Here is a 17,277-nt window from a genome sequence, read left to right as displayed (position 1 = left end):
GGATGGACAGTGCTGGAAGTGGGAAAAGTCACTCCATGGAGGGGCCAAGGTGTGGCAGCAGAAAGGGGGTGGAGTCACGAGGGGCGGGCTCATGAAAAAGAGAGTCTGACAGTCGACTTTTACATTTAACATTTTTTGAAAACTCTGCTGCAAAGAAATTGGTAAAAGGAGAAACACGGTAGTAAATCGGTCCGGGCTTAACTGGGCATAAAAGGCTGCATTTTTAAATGTATCCTCTTGTGTGGTAGCACCTTTTTTAGGGGGGTAATAATAATGGTGACATAACTCTAGTGGTTAACGCACTTACTGGAGAGATCTGTGTTTAGTCTAGGTTGTTTTGACTCATAAGGTAGCATGGATGATTAATATATGCATTGTAAAAATGTCAGACGTATCTATCCTGATAACTTAGGTCTTTGCACAACGCAGATGCTTAGAGAATCGTGCAAAAAGCCTACCACAATTCTTCCAAGAATGGGAATTGTTTGTCCTTTGTCAGGGATAGTTTTCATTTTGTTGAAAAGAAATGTAAATGACTAAGCAATGTGAAATACAAAGAGAGAAAGAGTCAAATGATAAAAATCCCATTGCTCAGTTTTTTAAGCGTGCTCTTCACCTTCTATAGTTAGGACAGGTCCCTGAAACTCGCCAAGGACCGCCATGTGTCTGAGCTCGCTGTGCTGCTGTTTCCGGCCCTCCACTGCCCAGCCCAATGCCATCAATTCGTGCAATGGAAGCAACACGGACGCTTAGAAATAGCGTAGTCAGTCGGGGACGTTTACAAACGCTTCTGATCCCCAACATGTTGTGCAGATCTCATAATCTATGTAGTTGTCACTCTAAACAAGCATTGGCAAAGCCAATAAGCCGCACTTTTGTGCTCTATTTTCCCTGCCAATGGTGTTTAGCCACAATGCACAGCAGCCTCTGTGGCGCATGGCAAAAGATTATTATTATTTTTTTAAATCCTGAATCCAGGCACTTTTTGTCTTTTGGATCGGCAACTTAAAAGAAAATAGAACATGGAAAAGTTAAAAAAAAAACAACTTTTATGAGCAGCCGGGGTAGTGGAAGCAGTACGGGGGAGGGTGGAGAGAATGGTGAAGCAACGTGGGAGGGGGGGACGAATGGCAAAGCAACACAGGAAGGTGGGGTACGCCAAAGCAACATGGGAGGAAACGCAAAAAAACCATGGTGTGGCAGCTGAAGGGGACGCAAAAGCAACCGGTTGTGGGTGGCAGCAGTGAAAGCAACTTAAGTGTCACGATTTTCCTCGCTTACACATTTATGAGTTCACAAATGAGTGTGTTTTCCCTCATGCTGTTGCCATGGCATTTCCTCAGTGACTTCCTATGTTTTTTCTGTGTTCACCTTGTCAATGGCTGGAGATCAATTCGGAAACTGTCCTTCCTGTTTGCTTTCGAAGAGCATGCTCCCCACTATGGGGAGCAGTGTGCGTAGGCCAAACTCTTCTGCCTTTCATAGTTTCTTTATAAATGATTCCACCAGTACCTCTAAAAGTGATGTAAAGTGTGCAGACCCGCTACCGGCAGCCTGCTGTCAATCATGTGGAACTGTACCATAATCATGCGCTCTCCAGACCTCAAGAACTTTTCCTGTCTACATTGAGTGACTGAACAAGAGTTCCGTTGATGCTGCCATCGCCCTACTGAGAATTTTACCCACCCTATAGTTTCCATTCTGCAGAAGGAGTAGTCCTTATAGAAATCTGATTGCACCAACATCTACTCCGAATTTTTTTCTGCTGCTCATTTATTTTTCCTTGTTGATTTCTGTTGTGAATTTGTTGAGTAAGCAATTGTGCTCCGAGTAGCTGCTCTTGAAATGCGATTATGGTGCATTTAGAAGTAACATTCCCTTGCTCTGTTCTCACTCGCACCAAATGGTCTCAGCACCAGGTTTATGTATTTCCAACAAATAAAGAGAACTAATAAGTCTGAATGGTAGACAAAATGTCTAGAAATCAGTGTTGCTTCCTGACTGTGCACTCTGTGTTCTGGTATCTTGAAACTAGTAAATATTTCCTTGTACAAAAGAGTTGCTTCATAATTCTTTTCTTTATGATTGCAGGCGCTTTTATCATCTGCTGGACTCCGGGGCTGGTGCTGTTGCTCCTTGATGTCTGCTGCCCACAGTGCAACATCCTTGCTTATGAGAAGTTCTTCCTATTGCTGGCGGAATTCAACTCAGCGATGAACCCCATCATCTACTCTTACCGGGACAAGGAGATGAGCGCTACGTTCAAGCAGATCCTCTGCTGCCAGCGCAATGAAAATGTCAACGGCGGCCCCACGGAGGGCTCTGACCGCTCCGCCTCATCCATTAACCACACCATCTTGGCTGGGGTGCAAAGCAAAGACCATTCTGTGGTTTGATGGCTTACCATAGGGGAGACTAAATGCGGCAAGGAGGAGAGAACGAGGGCGGGAGTCAGCCCATTAATAGAATGTCAATGAAAGAAGGTGGAAGTGGGGCATGACACGTGAAGCTGAGGCAGCATTCTGCGCCGCTCGTGGACAGCGTGTTCCTCAGAAGAATGCACAATTAACAAGCTATGCGTGGCATGGATATTGCATTACCTTACCCCCGTCTCCTGCAAGAAATTTGATTTTTCTGCAATGACCATTCGAAGGAGTCCTTAGAACATTGCAAATCCTGTTTGAGTTGGTTTAAACTTTATGCCTTCCCTTGGTGCCCGTTGACGTCAACTGCCAAGAACTAACAAAGTTTCTGAACCCCATTTACATTTCATGTAAAAACATAGGTTATTGGTTTTGTTTCTTAAAAGATAAGTGTGTTTCATCATAATAAACCTTCTTATTTATCGCCCATCAGCATGCTCATGATGGATATCTTCTGTGCAGGGAGTCAATCCATAACCATCTGTATTAGTAGCTGCACTGCCATATACCTACCAAACCGATACTAGTGTAGAGCAGAAATGTGATGTCATTTCAGTGTGCTTCTTATCTCTCTTCCTATCCCATTCTGGTGAGTTTTGTGTATATGTGTGTATGTGTCGCATGAGTGCGTGTGTGTGTGTGTGTGTGTGTGTATATATATATATATATATGGTTTGTGTAAAGATGTTCATTCTGTCTTGGGTAGGAAACTAGAATCTTCATTGCCGTGGTCAGTATTTGTTCTGGTTAGTAATTAAACAGTACTACATTGGTGTGAAGCTGTTTACATGTGTTCATATTTCTCTTGTAACAGATAGTGTCTAGTTTCGGTACCTACAGAGTTGAAGGCTGTCTTCTTAAGTGAGAACAGAGTGTAGGTTGGTTAGCAGCTCAACTTTTTGTAGGTTTGCTAAAGCACAAGAACGCTAATTTCTTTTAAATTAAGTCATCAGACCGTGCCATCTTCGTACCCTTTTCATTGTGTATCGTGGTCAACTTTGTAACCCCCATAAACGTGCCAAGGTTTTGCACTGAAGAAACAGGCAGTATTAGCAAGCATATCCAATAATTTATTCCCTTTTCCAGTTTTTTTTTTATTTGTAAAGTTTTTTAAAAAGTCAAGTGGTTAATTGAAGTAAAGTACTGTTTATGTTGTTTGGAGGGAGGAGGGGAATAGAACGTGTACCAGGAATTACCGAATAACTAATTTGCTGTACTACAGGTTTTGAATGCGATTAGGTTTTCAGATGCATACATTGTGCTCCAGTAGTAGCTAACAAATATTGCACCCTATTTAGGAAGTATCTGGACCTCTGAACGAGTGTCTCATAGGCATACATGCACCAACTTATAACTTGCCACAATTACAGAGGAAAGTACAGTCCTCCATGGAGCTTATCATTGAGAGCTTTAGAAGGCATACTCATCCGTTTTGATATATAAAGTGTCAGACAATCTTCAGTGTGCGGGAATAGTGGAGAAACGGGCATAGTGTACAGCTTTTTACAAGGCGGGAGGACCATGTCTAGAAAAAGGACAGAGCAGGAGCAGAACAGAGCAAAAGAAGGGGTGGAGCCATAGGAAGGAGTGAAGTAAGAGTATAATGACTTATGAAAAAGAAGAAATACCACAGCAAAGACAGCCAGTGGAAAGTGGGAGAGAACGGAGACATGGAACGTGTACACGGCAGAAAACTGTTTAAAAGTATGTGAAAAGACGTGGGAAGTTTTGTTTTTTTCAACGACATTGTACACAAATGCATTCCTGGATGAAATGGAGGGAATATACCCCTAGTGACAGTTGTAAGCTATGTTTTGAATTGCGGAACGGGTTACTCTAACCTTTTGTCTCATTGATCTGCAAAGCCACTAATAAAGTGTTCTTATCCCAAATACAATGTTTTCCTGGAGTGTGGGACTTTTATTTAAATTTTGCTTTACATGTTTGGTGGGGGTTGGGGGTACTGCTATGTCTTAATTTTAATGACCATCAGCCTTTTCTTTAAAAGTTGTACAGGGATGGCATATGTCAGCAGTGTAATGGTGTGTTACTTTTTCACGACAAGATCTTAGTTTTTTACCTTCATAAAAGGTATTTTTATAGTTCACCAAGTTCTTTGTGTACATTAGCAGATTACAGTCAGTCAGTCAAACACATTTTTTCGGCTTTTGCAAAAAGCCATACAAGTCAATTGAGCAATAAATGTACAACATTTAAAATCTATTAAACAGTACATCTATCACTCACCTTTAAATACAATAAAATAATGCTAGATTCACATTAAACATTCAAAAGATTCAATAAAGTACATGGATACAAATTACAAAGTAAAAACGGCATTAAAAAACCCATTCCACCATAATTAGCCCTCATCCTTTAGTCACAACTGGATCCAAGCCCAATAGCATACTTTAAAAAACTAAGAACATATAGTACAGTAGTACCGGAGAGCATTTGTAAAAAAATAAAAGCCGGTCGAACCTGCCTAAAATTTGAATTTTTTACAATGGGAATGATATATGGCTTTCTCGGTACCTCATAAAAACTACAAAACATTAATTAATGGAACATGTCCTGTGGAGACTTTCCATCGCAGCCACAGGGCGATAGACTCTGACCATTGTTCCGCCCACACGGGTAGGCGAGGAGAAGATGAAATGGGTCCAAACGGAACCTGATCAATAAAAAACGGTCATAGCTGCTTTTAATCCATAAGAGATGAGGGTCAGTTGATTGCATGGTTTTCAATATGATGTGGCTACGGGCACTGGACTTCCTTTTTTCTAAATTAATAAATGGGTCTGCCTTTCCCAGACTCGTAAAGCACTTCCTGATATATTTAAACCAAGGGATGTGATAAAAACGTTTGAGGGCTTGACAATCCTTTAAAGTCTCTTTACTTAATACAATCCCCTTACTGAGCCACATTTTCATCCATAACAATAGGGGACGGTAAGCCAGAATATCACAGAGATATGCCAAACCCAACTCTTCATGTTCTACAAAGGTGGAAGTGCCCTGTGGTACACCTAAGAGCCGTTTGAAGAAATTGTTTTCAACAATTTGCAAATCATTGTGGGCAATAAAACCATAAATCTCATTACCATAGATCACCTTAGAGTTACACTTAGCCCTATATATCTGCAAGAGGGCCGCAATAGGTCTATTGCCCAGTCTAGAAGCAAAGTTAAAAAGAGCTGCATTGGCCCTTACAAAATCACCTTTCTTTCTATTTTTAAGAAGCTGCTAGTTCGTATCGGAGTCCAACTATATCCCTAGGTATAATAAAAACAAGCATTTGCAATGCAATAGGTCTCGCATTGACGCGAGTTTGAGCTATTGGCATTGTAAATGGCAATGGCTTTTAGTTTTGTTTTTGTATTTATGTTTTAATAACGAAAACAAAAATAAAAGGCATTGTTATTTGAGTGAGTTGGAGGGGTGTCCAAGGGGCGTGAGGCTGTGGCAAAGAGGTGGGGGCGGGCGGGTGGTAGGGTTGGGGGGAAGTCTAGTGGCAGGGGCTTTCGCAGTCACTTAACACCTCTCTCTAAAAACCTATACAATTGAATAAATATACTGTGCGAAATGTCCTTTTAAATTGGACAACGTACCTTCGTGCAACGTCTGAAAAATTAAAGTATGCTAATGTGAGCAGATAAAGGCAACTTTAATGACCATCAGCCTTTTCTTTAAAAGTTGTACAGGGATGGCATATGTCTGCAGTGTAATGGTGTGTTACTTTTTCACGACAAGATCTTAGTTTTTTACCTTCATAAAAGGTATTTTTATAGTTCACCAAGTTCTTTGTGTACATTAGCAGATTACAGTCAGTCAGTCAAACACATTTTTTCGGCTTTTGCAAAAAGCCATACAAGTCAATTGAGCAATAAATGTACAACATTTAAAATCTATTAAACAGTACATCTATCACTCACCTTTAAATACAATAAAATAATGCTAGATTCACATTAAACATTCAAAAGATTCAATAAAGTACATGGATACAAATTACAAAGTAAAAACGGCATTAAAAAACCCATTCCACCATAATTAGCCCTCATCCTTTAGTCACAACTGGATCCAAGCCCAATAGCATACTTTAAAAAACTAAGAACATATAGTACAGTAGTACCGGAGAGCATTTGTAAAAAAATAAAAGCCGGTCGAACCTGCCTAAAATTTGAATTTTTTACAATGGAATGATATATGGCTTTCTCGGTACCTCATAAAAACTACAAAACATTAATTAATGGAACATGTCCTGTGGAGACTTTCCATCGCAGCCACAGGGCGATAGACTCTGACCATTGTTCCGCCCACACGGGTAGGCGAGGAGAAGATGAAATGGGTCCAAACGGAACCTGATCAATAAAAAACGGTCATAGCTGCTTTTAATCCTTAAGAGATGAGGGTCAGTTGATTGCATGGTTTTCAATATGATGTGGCTACGGGCACTGGACTTCCTTTTTTCTAAATTAATAAATGGGTCTGCCTTTCCCAGACTCGTAAAACACTTCCTGATATATTTAAACCAAGGGATGTGATAAAAACGTTTGAGGGCTTGACAATCCTTTAAAGTCTCTTTACTTAATACAATCCCCTTACTGAGCCACATTTTCATCCATAACAATAGGGGACGGTAAGCCAGAATATCACAGAGATATGCCAAACCCAACTCTTCATGTTCTACAAAGGTGGAAGTGCCCTGTGGTACACCTAAGAGCCGTTTGAAGAAATTGTTTTCAACAATTTGCAAATGATTGTGGGCAATAAAACCATAAATCTCATTACCATAGATCACCTTAGAGTTACACTTAGCCCTATATATCTGCAAGAGGGCCGCAATAGGTCTATTGCCCAGTCTAGAAGCAAAGTTAAAAAGAGCTGCATTGGCCCTTACAAAATCACCTTTCTTTCTATTTTTAAGAAGCTGCTAGTTCGTATCGGAGTCCAACTATATCCCTAGGTATAATAAAAACAAGCATTTGCAATGCAATAGGTCTCGCATTGACGCGAGTTTGAGCTATTGGCATTGTAAATGGCAATGGCTTTTAGTTTTGTTTTTGTATTTATGTTTTAATAACGAAAACAAAAATAAAAGGCATTGTTATTTGAGTGAGTTGGAGGGGGTCCAAGGGGCGTGAGGCTGTGGCAAAGAGGTGGGGGCGGGCGGGTGGTAGGGTTGGGGGGAAGTCTAGTGGCAGGGGCTTTCGCAGTCACTTAACACCTCTCTCTAAAAACCTATACAATTGAATAAATATACTGTGCGAAATGTCCTTTTAAATTGGACAACGTACCTTCGTGCAACGTCTGAAAAATTAAAGTATGCTAATGTGAGCAGATAAAGGCAACTGTCCGATTAAATTACTTGGATGTAATACAGTTGCATCCCTCACAATTCCTTTTTCAGGAAACCGGCGAGAAAGAAAAGAGCGGAAGTGAAAGCAGAGTGAGGCCAACAAAGGGAGGGGCAGGGCTCCTTAATGGAACAGGGAGGGAATGGGGGGGCTCTTCTTAGTGCTTAGTGAGGTGTGTCAACAGCAGCACTGTGTGTGGGGGAATGCAGTGTGTGCTCTAGTGAACTGAATCCAGGCACAGGGTTTGCATATTAACCACGCCTGTGATTAGCAACAAAAGAAACAAGAAAAATACAATTTTAATACAGAGGAATACCGCAAACATTTTCATATTAAGCCAAATTAGTTGTGGGAATTAATGAAAGTGCTAGGGTTATCTTTTCCTTGAGGTTAGAAAAGCTATGTGTCCTTTAACTAAGAAGGAATGTTGAGCATGACAACCCCTCTTCTTTGCTTGAGGTGTTAATTGGCCCAGGAGAGCCCCCAGAGTCTCCTTTGAAGCAGAGGGCTGAGGAATGTCAGCATTTTACAGCCCCTTTAATAAAAGCGAGGGGGGGGGGGGCATTCTGAGCTGAGTTACAGGAGGTGGTAGCCATAAGGTTGTTTGCTGTGAATGGTCATCTAAAAGTACCCCAAAAATCTGTTTTAGCTGCCCTTGCTTTTCACGAAAGGAGGGATTGGCAAATAAAACTCGAGAAAAACTAAATGAAAGGGTCACTTTAATTATTTGTGGCTGTCACGTTTTAGATGAGGAAGAACACAGCTGTATATTTTTCCTGCTTCCCCTTCTGGAACCTACATGGTTTAATTGTTGAGGGCACTGAAATCCAATTTACATACAGATAAGAGAAGCACTTTCCTTACCAACAGTGCTATGAAATAAATAGATAAATGAAAGTGGCATTGTGTAATGTAATCCGGTACTCGTGCAAACTGCTCCAACGCCGTGGAACTGATTTTGCACTATATAAAAATAATTGTGAAATGGTGGGCGGGGGGATGGGTGTGTTGGACCAATGACTTGTTACAGGAAAGGAGGGTTTGGCCAATGAAATCGGAGGAACATTACAATAGGCTGACTTCAATGATTAGTTGTGGCTGTTGCATTTCAGCTGAGTTAGAAGTAAGCTGTATTTTAAAATGTATAAATAAATTAAACTGACCTGGTGTATTGTAATTCGGTACTCATGTAAAGTATACCCTTGGGGTGATTTTGCGCCGCTAAATTAAGAAGAATTTCGAGCTGAGTGAGATAGCGAATGGGAAAGAAGGAAACCGTCTGCAAAACTGTGCACTCTTATGGAGTGCTATACTAGAAAATAAGGAACAAGTGATTAAAAACAGCAGCTGAAGTTCACGTGTGGGGGTAGAGGCAGTGTGAGATTGACAGAAATGCACAACCAAGTTGATTCACACTGTTACATCATAGACAACCAAGGGTAACGTCTGGTGAGACAAACTGTGTTGCTGCAGAAATATCAGTTTGCGCACAACAGAGTTGGAGCTGCATAGCCCTTTCAGCAAAACTAGCTCCTAAAAAAGCACAAGAAGCCTTTACCTCGTTATGATTAAATACACAGAATAAAAATATTCAGAAAAAAAATACGATTAAAAATAAGTTGAAATAATTCTGAAAAGGCTTTAACATTAAACTGCCATCCGTGCGGCACGGATAATTTCTGTTGAAAAGGGGAATAGGGGCCTGGAGCAGGGGTAGATGACAGCAACGATCGCAAAACGCGCCAATTTCGTGTGTGGGGGGAAACATGCCATCAGTTCAGCGCATACACTGAGATATGCAGAACGCAAGGCTAAACGTTAAATACCGTGTGTGGGGAGAAAATGAAAATGGTGTCAGCTGAGCACATTTAGAACGAACACAGCACAAGTAAATCCCTACCAGCTGGGGCGGTGGCCGACCATTGCCTTCGGGGATGGCCATGGGGAGATTCAATCAGTACAAGCGCTAAAACACAAGCGCAGCCCCCCGGCTGTGAAAGTTAACTATTAACTGAGAGGCGGAGCAGTAGGTGAGCCGTCGAGTGGTGCGCGCGCCTTGTGCTGCATAGCCCTTTCAGCAAAACTAGCTCCTAACAAGCATTGGCCGCACGCGCGCCTCGCGCTTGAAGTTTAAAAAAAAAAGAAAAACCAGCCCGGCGGAGCGTGGCGCTTGGGGGCGGGGGAGCGGACCCTTTGAAGTGCTCCCAAAAGGTGGATTGCATGGCGGCACGATGCGCGTGATTGTGCGCGTGCTAGCCATGCAATCCGCTTTTTGGGAGCACTTTTAAAACCCGTATTCTATAGTATCGCTTTGCAATCGCTTACGCGATAGCAAGGCGAGACCTAAAAACTATTCTTGGGGACTGGGTTGACCCGACCATAAAGGAGTAAGGTTTTCTCAAATAGGGTCCCACCTGCATCACATATGACTTGTCCTTATTAACCAACAAATCCAGATCCTCCATAAAGTGGACAAAATAATGCAGCAAAGTTTGCAGCCCCCTAGCTGTCCGAGGCATAAGGACCGCGTCGCCAACATACAATAGTATGGGCAGACTTTGCCATCCCACCTGGGGACAGTCCACTTTTAACTTCAAGAGAACCTGCTCCTGTATGTTAGCAGATTACAATAATTAATAGGTACTGGCAAACTTAATTCCACCAAATGTGCTTTAGTGGTATTAGAGATTTATCCAAGTTAAACTGCTTGCGTATCTCTGGCACTGCATCTCTACTGCTCTACGAAGACTTATCCAAAGCCTTAGACAGAGCGTTAAGAAACTGAAGAAACTACGTTATCACAGAAGAGAGAACTTGTAAATAGATTGCCTATTTTTGTCTCCCTGACCAAAAAGGTCAGTGGAAGGGGTTCCTCTTTAAAAAAGAAAAAAAGAACCCTCACCCACTAGTTATACTAGTGGCATGCTTTATCATTCGGTTCTCACCCAGCATACCTAATGTATCTGGGTGTTCTTCTATGCTTGAGTGATGTTAACAAGTGATTTACTTTTTTTTAAATTTCCTGCAGGTGTCCTTTCTTTAAATCAAATTTATTTGGGGAACCTTTGGTAAGGTTAAAACCAGATATATTGATGTGACTGCAGTTAATATGGGCTCCCACATCAAAACCGCGCTCTAGGTGTTTCAGTTATATAAATTATGCCATTTAGGTCTGATGGTTTCTTCAGGACCAGTAAGTTATGAAGAGCCCTATTTTATATTTGTCAGAAAAGAACACAAGCTGTGCACCCATGACATGTCAGTCCGCATTACATCAAGCTATTCTTACATGCCTTACATTTTTTTTCAACTTATTACACAATACTTTCTTAAGAGAGAATATTTTTTTCAGTAGTCTATCTCCCCATAAAGCCAAAGAGTGGGGGGACCTATTGTCACACTTTCATCAAAGTATTAAACTCCAGCTAGGAGGACACTTTTAGGTCCTCTGGAAATGACACATGACCTCAGACAAATGGATACTGAACATAATCCAAACTGGATATTACATAGAAAAAACACTATCCAACCACAGGCTAGGCCGCAAAGCAAGAAGGACATGATACACTTTAGAAAGGAAGCTGCAGACCTACTGTGGAAAAGAGTTTTAGACACTAGATCGCTGTCAGGGAAGGTGCGAGGTGTGTGCTTAGCCTACTTCTTGGTGCCAAAACCAAACAGGTTGGAACAGCAAGAACATCACAATAGGCAGAATTTTCAGACATCCAACTCGCACCCATTATGAGAGTTCAATCCCACATGGGGTGGGGAGCACACATGAACAGACTAAACATCAGAGGGCTGGGGAGTCAGAGGGCACAGTGAAACACACAAACACCCTGGAGTTCAAGACAGTGTTCCTATCCCTCAAGGCCATCGACTCTCAGCTTAGGGGGAAGGTAATACAAATGGACAACATTACAGCAATATTCTTCCTCAACAAATTGGGGTGGGGAAGATTGCATGTGCTATCCACCCTAGCACAGGAGATAAGGGCGTGGCCGCTGAAGAGCAACGTAATGCTAATGGCAATCCACCTACCAGCAGTTGGAGAAACAGAAACAAGCAGATAAAACTGCACCTCCCATGAATGGGAATTAAATGCACAACTACTAGGCTAGATCTTTAGAAGGCAGGGAACACCACATGTGTATCTGTTTTCAGCAGAAAAAAGCACAAAATATCTTCGCATCCAGATTTCCACTCCACCAGTCTCTGGGGAATACCTTAGATATAGAATGGTCAGGGAGAATTTTATATGCCTTTATAGTATCCTTCTGGTGATAGAGAGTAGCAAACAGGTGACCATGACCCTCGTCACACCAAAAGGGGCCAGACAAGCATGGTTCTCTGACCAAGTGTAGCTGGCACATGGAAATGTGAGGCCACTACTAACACAACAGAACATTCTAATCTTGCAACAAGGCAAAGATCCCAAAAAAACAGCTTGGCAGCATGACTACTGAAGACCTAGAGTTGGGGCACCTCAGGCTACCCCAAATAACCACAAAGGTTCTCAAAGAAGCAAAAAGACCAACAACATAGAAGTGCTACTCCAAAAATAGCATAGATTTTGAAAATGAGTGCACAAAACATGACACACACGGGAACAAAGGCCCCACAGTCTTAAAATACTTGAAACAACAATTTGACAAAGGGCTTTCCTGTGCAACGTTGAAGGTACACCAGTCAGCCATTGTAGTGTACCTAAGAGGTGTTTCTTCCAAATGCCAGTAGTCCGAATGTACCTGGAAGGGACATAAAGTCTGGCACCACCCAGAGCAATGGTCACACCTACTTGGAATCTCAACCTGGTTCTCACGCAACTGATAAAAGCACCCTATGAACCCATACATACTGCTGGACTCCAGTGTCTCACCTTAAAGACGCCTTCCTTATAGCCAAAACATCGTTGCGCAAGGATAGCGAACTGCAGGCAATTACAGTGCAGGAACCGTACATACTAGTACAAAATTGCTAAGGAAGATCAAACCGTTTTTTTTCTCTTTTGGCTACCATGCAATGGAGCTTCCTAGGCATACATCTGACATCACCATGGAGGAACACCACACCAAATGGTCCACAATGATGCCCACTCAACAGAGAAAAAAAAGTGACCCAACCATTAGATGGTGAAATAGTGCAGAAAGTGAACCCAGAAAGTATTCAAGCTGCAAAACCGCTCTTATAGGTAAGTTACCATTTTATTTTTACTTTTAGGAGACTTGGAGGCTGCCCATTGCTTTACATAGGTTGGCTTCACTATCACTACCATTTTCTTGCTTTACCTTTGTGAGCGCATGCCAGCTTAACTACTTTGTGTGTGTGTGTGCCTCTCCCCTGGAGCATGGCCCAAGTACTGCTTCCTTGGTTAGTATACTTACACTGCTTAGGTTGTGGGAACTATAATTATTATTCTGGTTTTTTGTTGGCATCCAGGATTAAACAGTAGCCACAGACTTATTGGTTAAAAGTACTTTTTATGTTCTCTTTCTCATGTTCTCTGACTGCGGAATAGCCCCATCTATACTTTATTTCTTATACTGTTAAGTGCTTTTCAAGCATGCTAAAATTTGCCAAGCAATGTTGTGCAAATTAGTACCCGAATGTAGTCATAATACAAATATGAACTGAACTTATTTCCTGTACTCTTCACATACATTTGAATTCTTGCCAAGATCACTCATGCATTGATCATAGAGTGGCAATCAGAACAACTGACGTCTGTCTTTCTTTTATGTCTGTCCTGAAATGGAGACCACCCAGCAATACCCTCAATGACCCAACTGGTAATATCAAAGCATGCGTACAGTGATATAGAAACTGAAGAAGAACCAAAAGTGAGCCCCCCTTTCCCCACCACCTCACTTTTACAGTAGAAGCTAGAATGTTACGGCTGGAGCTAGGGTGGCGTAGCTCACCACTGAACATGGCAGACTCAAGCTATTGGGGGGAGCAAAATGGGGATGTATTGGGGAGAGGAGTTGGCCTAACGGCTAGGTCGGTCGACCTCGAATCTGGGGAACTGGGTTCGAGTCTCGGCAATGACGCTGAACATCCTGTGATTCTGGTCAAATAACTTAATCTCCCTGTGCCTAACAAAAAAAAATAATTAACGTGTCCTCATGTAATGCAACTGTTGCTATGTAAAGCGCTCTGATACCCGATTCGGGTCAAGGTCGCGCTATATAAAGCTCAGTAAAATAAATTCTTTTAAAAGATGGCGGCAAAGTAGAGTCTGCATGCGTGCCTAATACCACCAATAACAGTGGCCTGCTATGCATGAGATGAGGTGGAAAGGCCTGTTCTGCCTCTTTCTTATGTGTCAGTTGAGTGGCTGGAGAGCACCTTGAGCACCTAGCCTGTGAATGTGGAGGGCCTGATGGCAGAGCAGCAGCACCAGGCTGAAGCGCCTTATCAGCACTGGCCACGAACAGCTCAAATTATCTCGACTCACTCCCTGCCCCAGAGGGGCACAGGGAAGCAACCACCAGAAATGGGCATGAGTGACGGGGATTCGGCTGGGTTGAGCTGCTTGACGTTTCTGTCCCCCTCACCCCCGACCATGCTAACTTGAGGCTGTTAACACTGCAGACCTCATAATGGCTTAGGTACCTGTACTGGTTTACTCTCTCCTCCTTCCCCCTGCACTGGCTCTTAGACAGTGGTGGCCTTCTGGTGGGATCGCCCAGTGAACTCCTGAATGTAACCAAGGAATGTGAAGCTGCCGGCATGCCTATGGGCACCATTCTGGCATGTCTGCTGGTCCTCATGGCCGGCCCTTGAATCTGCCAGAGCACTCATAATCCTGTGGGAGGTCAGTCAAGTCAATCCAATGAGTGACCCCTGTGTCACGACTCAGGTCCACTCTGAAGAGCACCACAGAGTTGAAGATTGAGCCCAGCCAACTGCACAGCACCATCTAGCGGCAGCCAGTTGGCTGAAGGGGCTGGCGCTGACTACACGGCGCTCGGCTACCTTCTATGAGATCGGGAGGGAACATTGGTGAGCTGCCTGTCGTCTGCAATGCACAGCGGAGCAAAGGGGAAAAGGGCTCCTGAAGACCATTATTTTCATCAGGCTGCCCGCCCTTAAAGGTCCTTGAGCTGATTCTTTATCTAACAGCCAGGAGAGGTCACCACGAGGCAGCTGCCTGATCCTAAGATGGCACCCAAACCCTGAGCTGGACGTGTGACCCTCAGTGCTCCTACATACACGCAGGAGTGGAGGTAGGCGCGGCACATGCTTCCATTTGCCCCCCCCCACGGTGTCTGGGCTGACTTCTGACTACTCTGGTCCGGGAGTTGCTACCCCACACCACTTGACTGACCTTAAGATGGTGGCCAGCTCCATCTGATTACAAACAGCTCTCTGATTGCGCGTGGACCTGTGACTACTTGAGGAACCCCTGGGACTCATTCTAACTCCCTGCACAGCTGTGGACTCCTGTGTCACCTGCTGCACTGCCCCAATGCCTCCTAAGAAACCCTCCAACAGGGTCTCCAATTACTTTTCAGCCTCAGATAGGAATCCGCTCCCGGCCGAGCAGGACCGGACGTGCACCATGGCCCTCTCCAGGGAGGATTTAGTAGCCACGCTACAGGACTTAAAAGAAGACATTTGCCAGGAGATGAAGAACGACCTACAGCCCCCTTCCTTTGTACACTCGTGAAAATAACCTAAATTGAGTCTGATGCAGCGCGAAAACCCTGCATGCCTAGACCGACCTCTCTAGGTGCTGTGCCTCTCCGGTGCCAACCACAAGATGGCCGCCCAGGGCTCCGAATTCCCAAGCTGACAACGAATAGCCCCACCGACTATCCCCTTACCCTTCCTTGCTCCATTAACCTTGTCCCCTATGTTCTTTAAATGCTTTTCGTGATACTTATGTAACTTGTCACTGTTGTAAAATTGTAACATTAGTGTTCCTCATGTAAAACGCTCGCTCCTATCCCCTGAATCTCTCCCATTACCTGCTACACCGCCTAGCCCCCTGTCCTTTGTGCCCTTTGACTAAGCACTCCTTCTCCCCTTGTTGGGGAAAGATCCAATATTTATACTCTGGAGTCTCAGCAAACCCGCTGAGAGAGTCCACAGCACCAAGGGAGCCACTCATAACTGAGGTATGGTATGGCCCCCCTTGACAAAGCACTCCCTCTCCCCTTTTTGGGGAAGGATCCAGTATGTAGGCCTTGGAGTCTCAGAGACCTCTCTGAGAGAGTCCACTGCGTAAAGGGAGCCTCTCGCAACAGAGATGAAGAAATGATACCACTTCCCCTATGATCACAGCTTACTGGACTTTGGACGCATCTTTGACTCGTCTTCCGGTTTGTGTCCCCATTGCCCTCCCCCCCCCCCTCTTTCCACGCTGTGTCTCTCCCCCTGCCCTCCTCTTTCCCTCTTTCATTCTCTGTCTACTTCCCCTGCTCCTTACCCCCTCCCCTGAATCTCTCCCCTTGTCTGCTATTTCCCTTACGCATATGTGCTTATTGTTCATCAAGACCTTACAAGTAACTATGTTGCCATGCTCTAATAACTGTGTAACCTTTGTAGCGATGTAACCTGCAACTATGATCTTATACTCATGTAAAGCGCTATGATACCTCCGAGTCTAGCCAGCGCTATATAAAACCTTTAAAATAAAATAAATAAATAAAAATTTGTCTAGGTCTTCAGACTTATGCTTGAGTGTTTAGAGTCCTTATATTGAAAGAGAATGGACAAGGCTCTCCTCCTTGCCCCTGCAGGGCCATATCACTCGCCCTTGATCTGGCAGAATGTTAACGGCACTGCTACATTTTGGAATCAGTCAAGTGGTAGTAAACCCCCAACACCCCCCTCCCCCCGACTATACTCTGTCTACTGACACTAAAGGGACAAAGTGAAATTAAAAGCTACAGCACTGGCGAGCAACCATGACATGGGGCCGGAACGCTAAGAGGTTAAAGCTCAGACAATCGCTAGCACGGATTCCATCGGACTGCTTTGTTTTGGGTGTTGTCTACCACTGATGGTCTACAACATCTCCTATTTCTTACATCGGATACCTGGAACCCTCTTCTGATAAGACAGCAACTGTACCCAGCACAGGCTTGCTTTTTTGCCCCAATGGGAAGGGCGAAGTCTACCCAACGAGTATGACACCCAGCAAGGGAGGTGCCAAGATGAGCAGACTTTGATGATTATTCTCCGCTACTCCTCTCCACCGGATTACAGCCCGCTGTGCAAGAAACTGCACCGGACAAGCTAGATCAGATTCTTTTTTCCATAAGCAAAACTTGGGCTACCTAAGAAGTGAAAATAGATACCTTGGCACCTGACCTGAACATATGGAGAGGAGGCCAGTGAAAGCTGAGGGACTAGGTTAAACATAATGTGAAGACGCCAATGTAGCTGCTAAAACAAACTAGTGACACAGCAAAAATTATTTAAGACTTTGCTGAAAGGATCACATTTCTTGAGGGTGGAGCCCAGGGTGCTGAAGGATATGAAAGTTT

At 43.6% G+C, this 17,277-nt stretch overlaps 1 protein-coding gene across 3 annotated transcripts in view; it reads left to right on the top strand.

The window, feature by feature from the left end:
* The window catches only part of LPAR1 (lysophosphatidic acid receptor 1), a 208,973-nt gene extending 204,649 nt beyond the window's left edge, over nucleotides 1–4,324 (top strand). For all 3 annotated transcript variants that reach the window (XM_085641354.1, XM_085641355.1, XM_085641356.1), the window contains one exon: nucleotides 2,092–4,324. In XM_085641354.1, the coding sequence (XP_085497480.1) occupies nucleotides 2,092–2,396 (305 nt within the window). In that variant the 3' untranslated portion in view covers nucleotides 2,397–4,324. The remainder of the gene's footprint in view (nucleotides 1–2,091) is intronic.
* Nucleotides 4,325–17,277: the final 12,953 nt, after the last annotated feature.

This window comes from Triturus cristatus, chromosome 2_2, assembly GCF_964204655.1.
Source record: "Triturus cristatus chromosome 2_2, aTriCri1.1, whole genome shotgun sequence".
In the NCBI taxonomy this organism is placed as follows: Eukaryota; Metazoa; Chordata; class Amphibia; order Caudata; family Salamandridae; genus Triturus; species Triturus cristatus.
The sequence above is the reverse complement of the archived record's forward strand: the minus strand, read 5'-3'. Positions and strand labels throughout refer to the sequence as shown.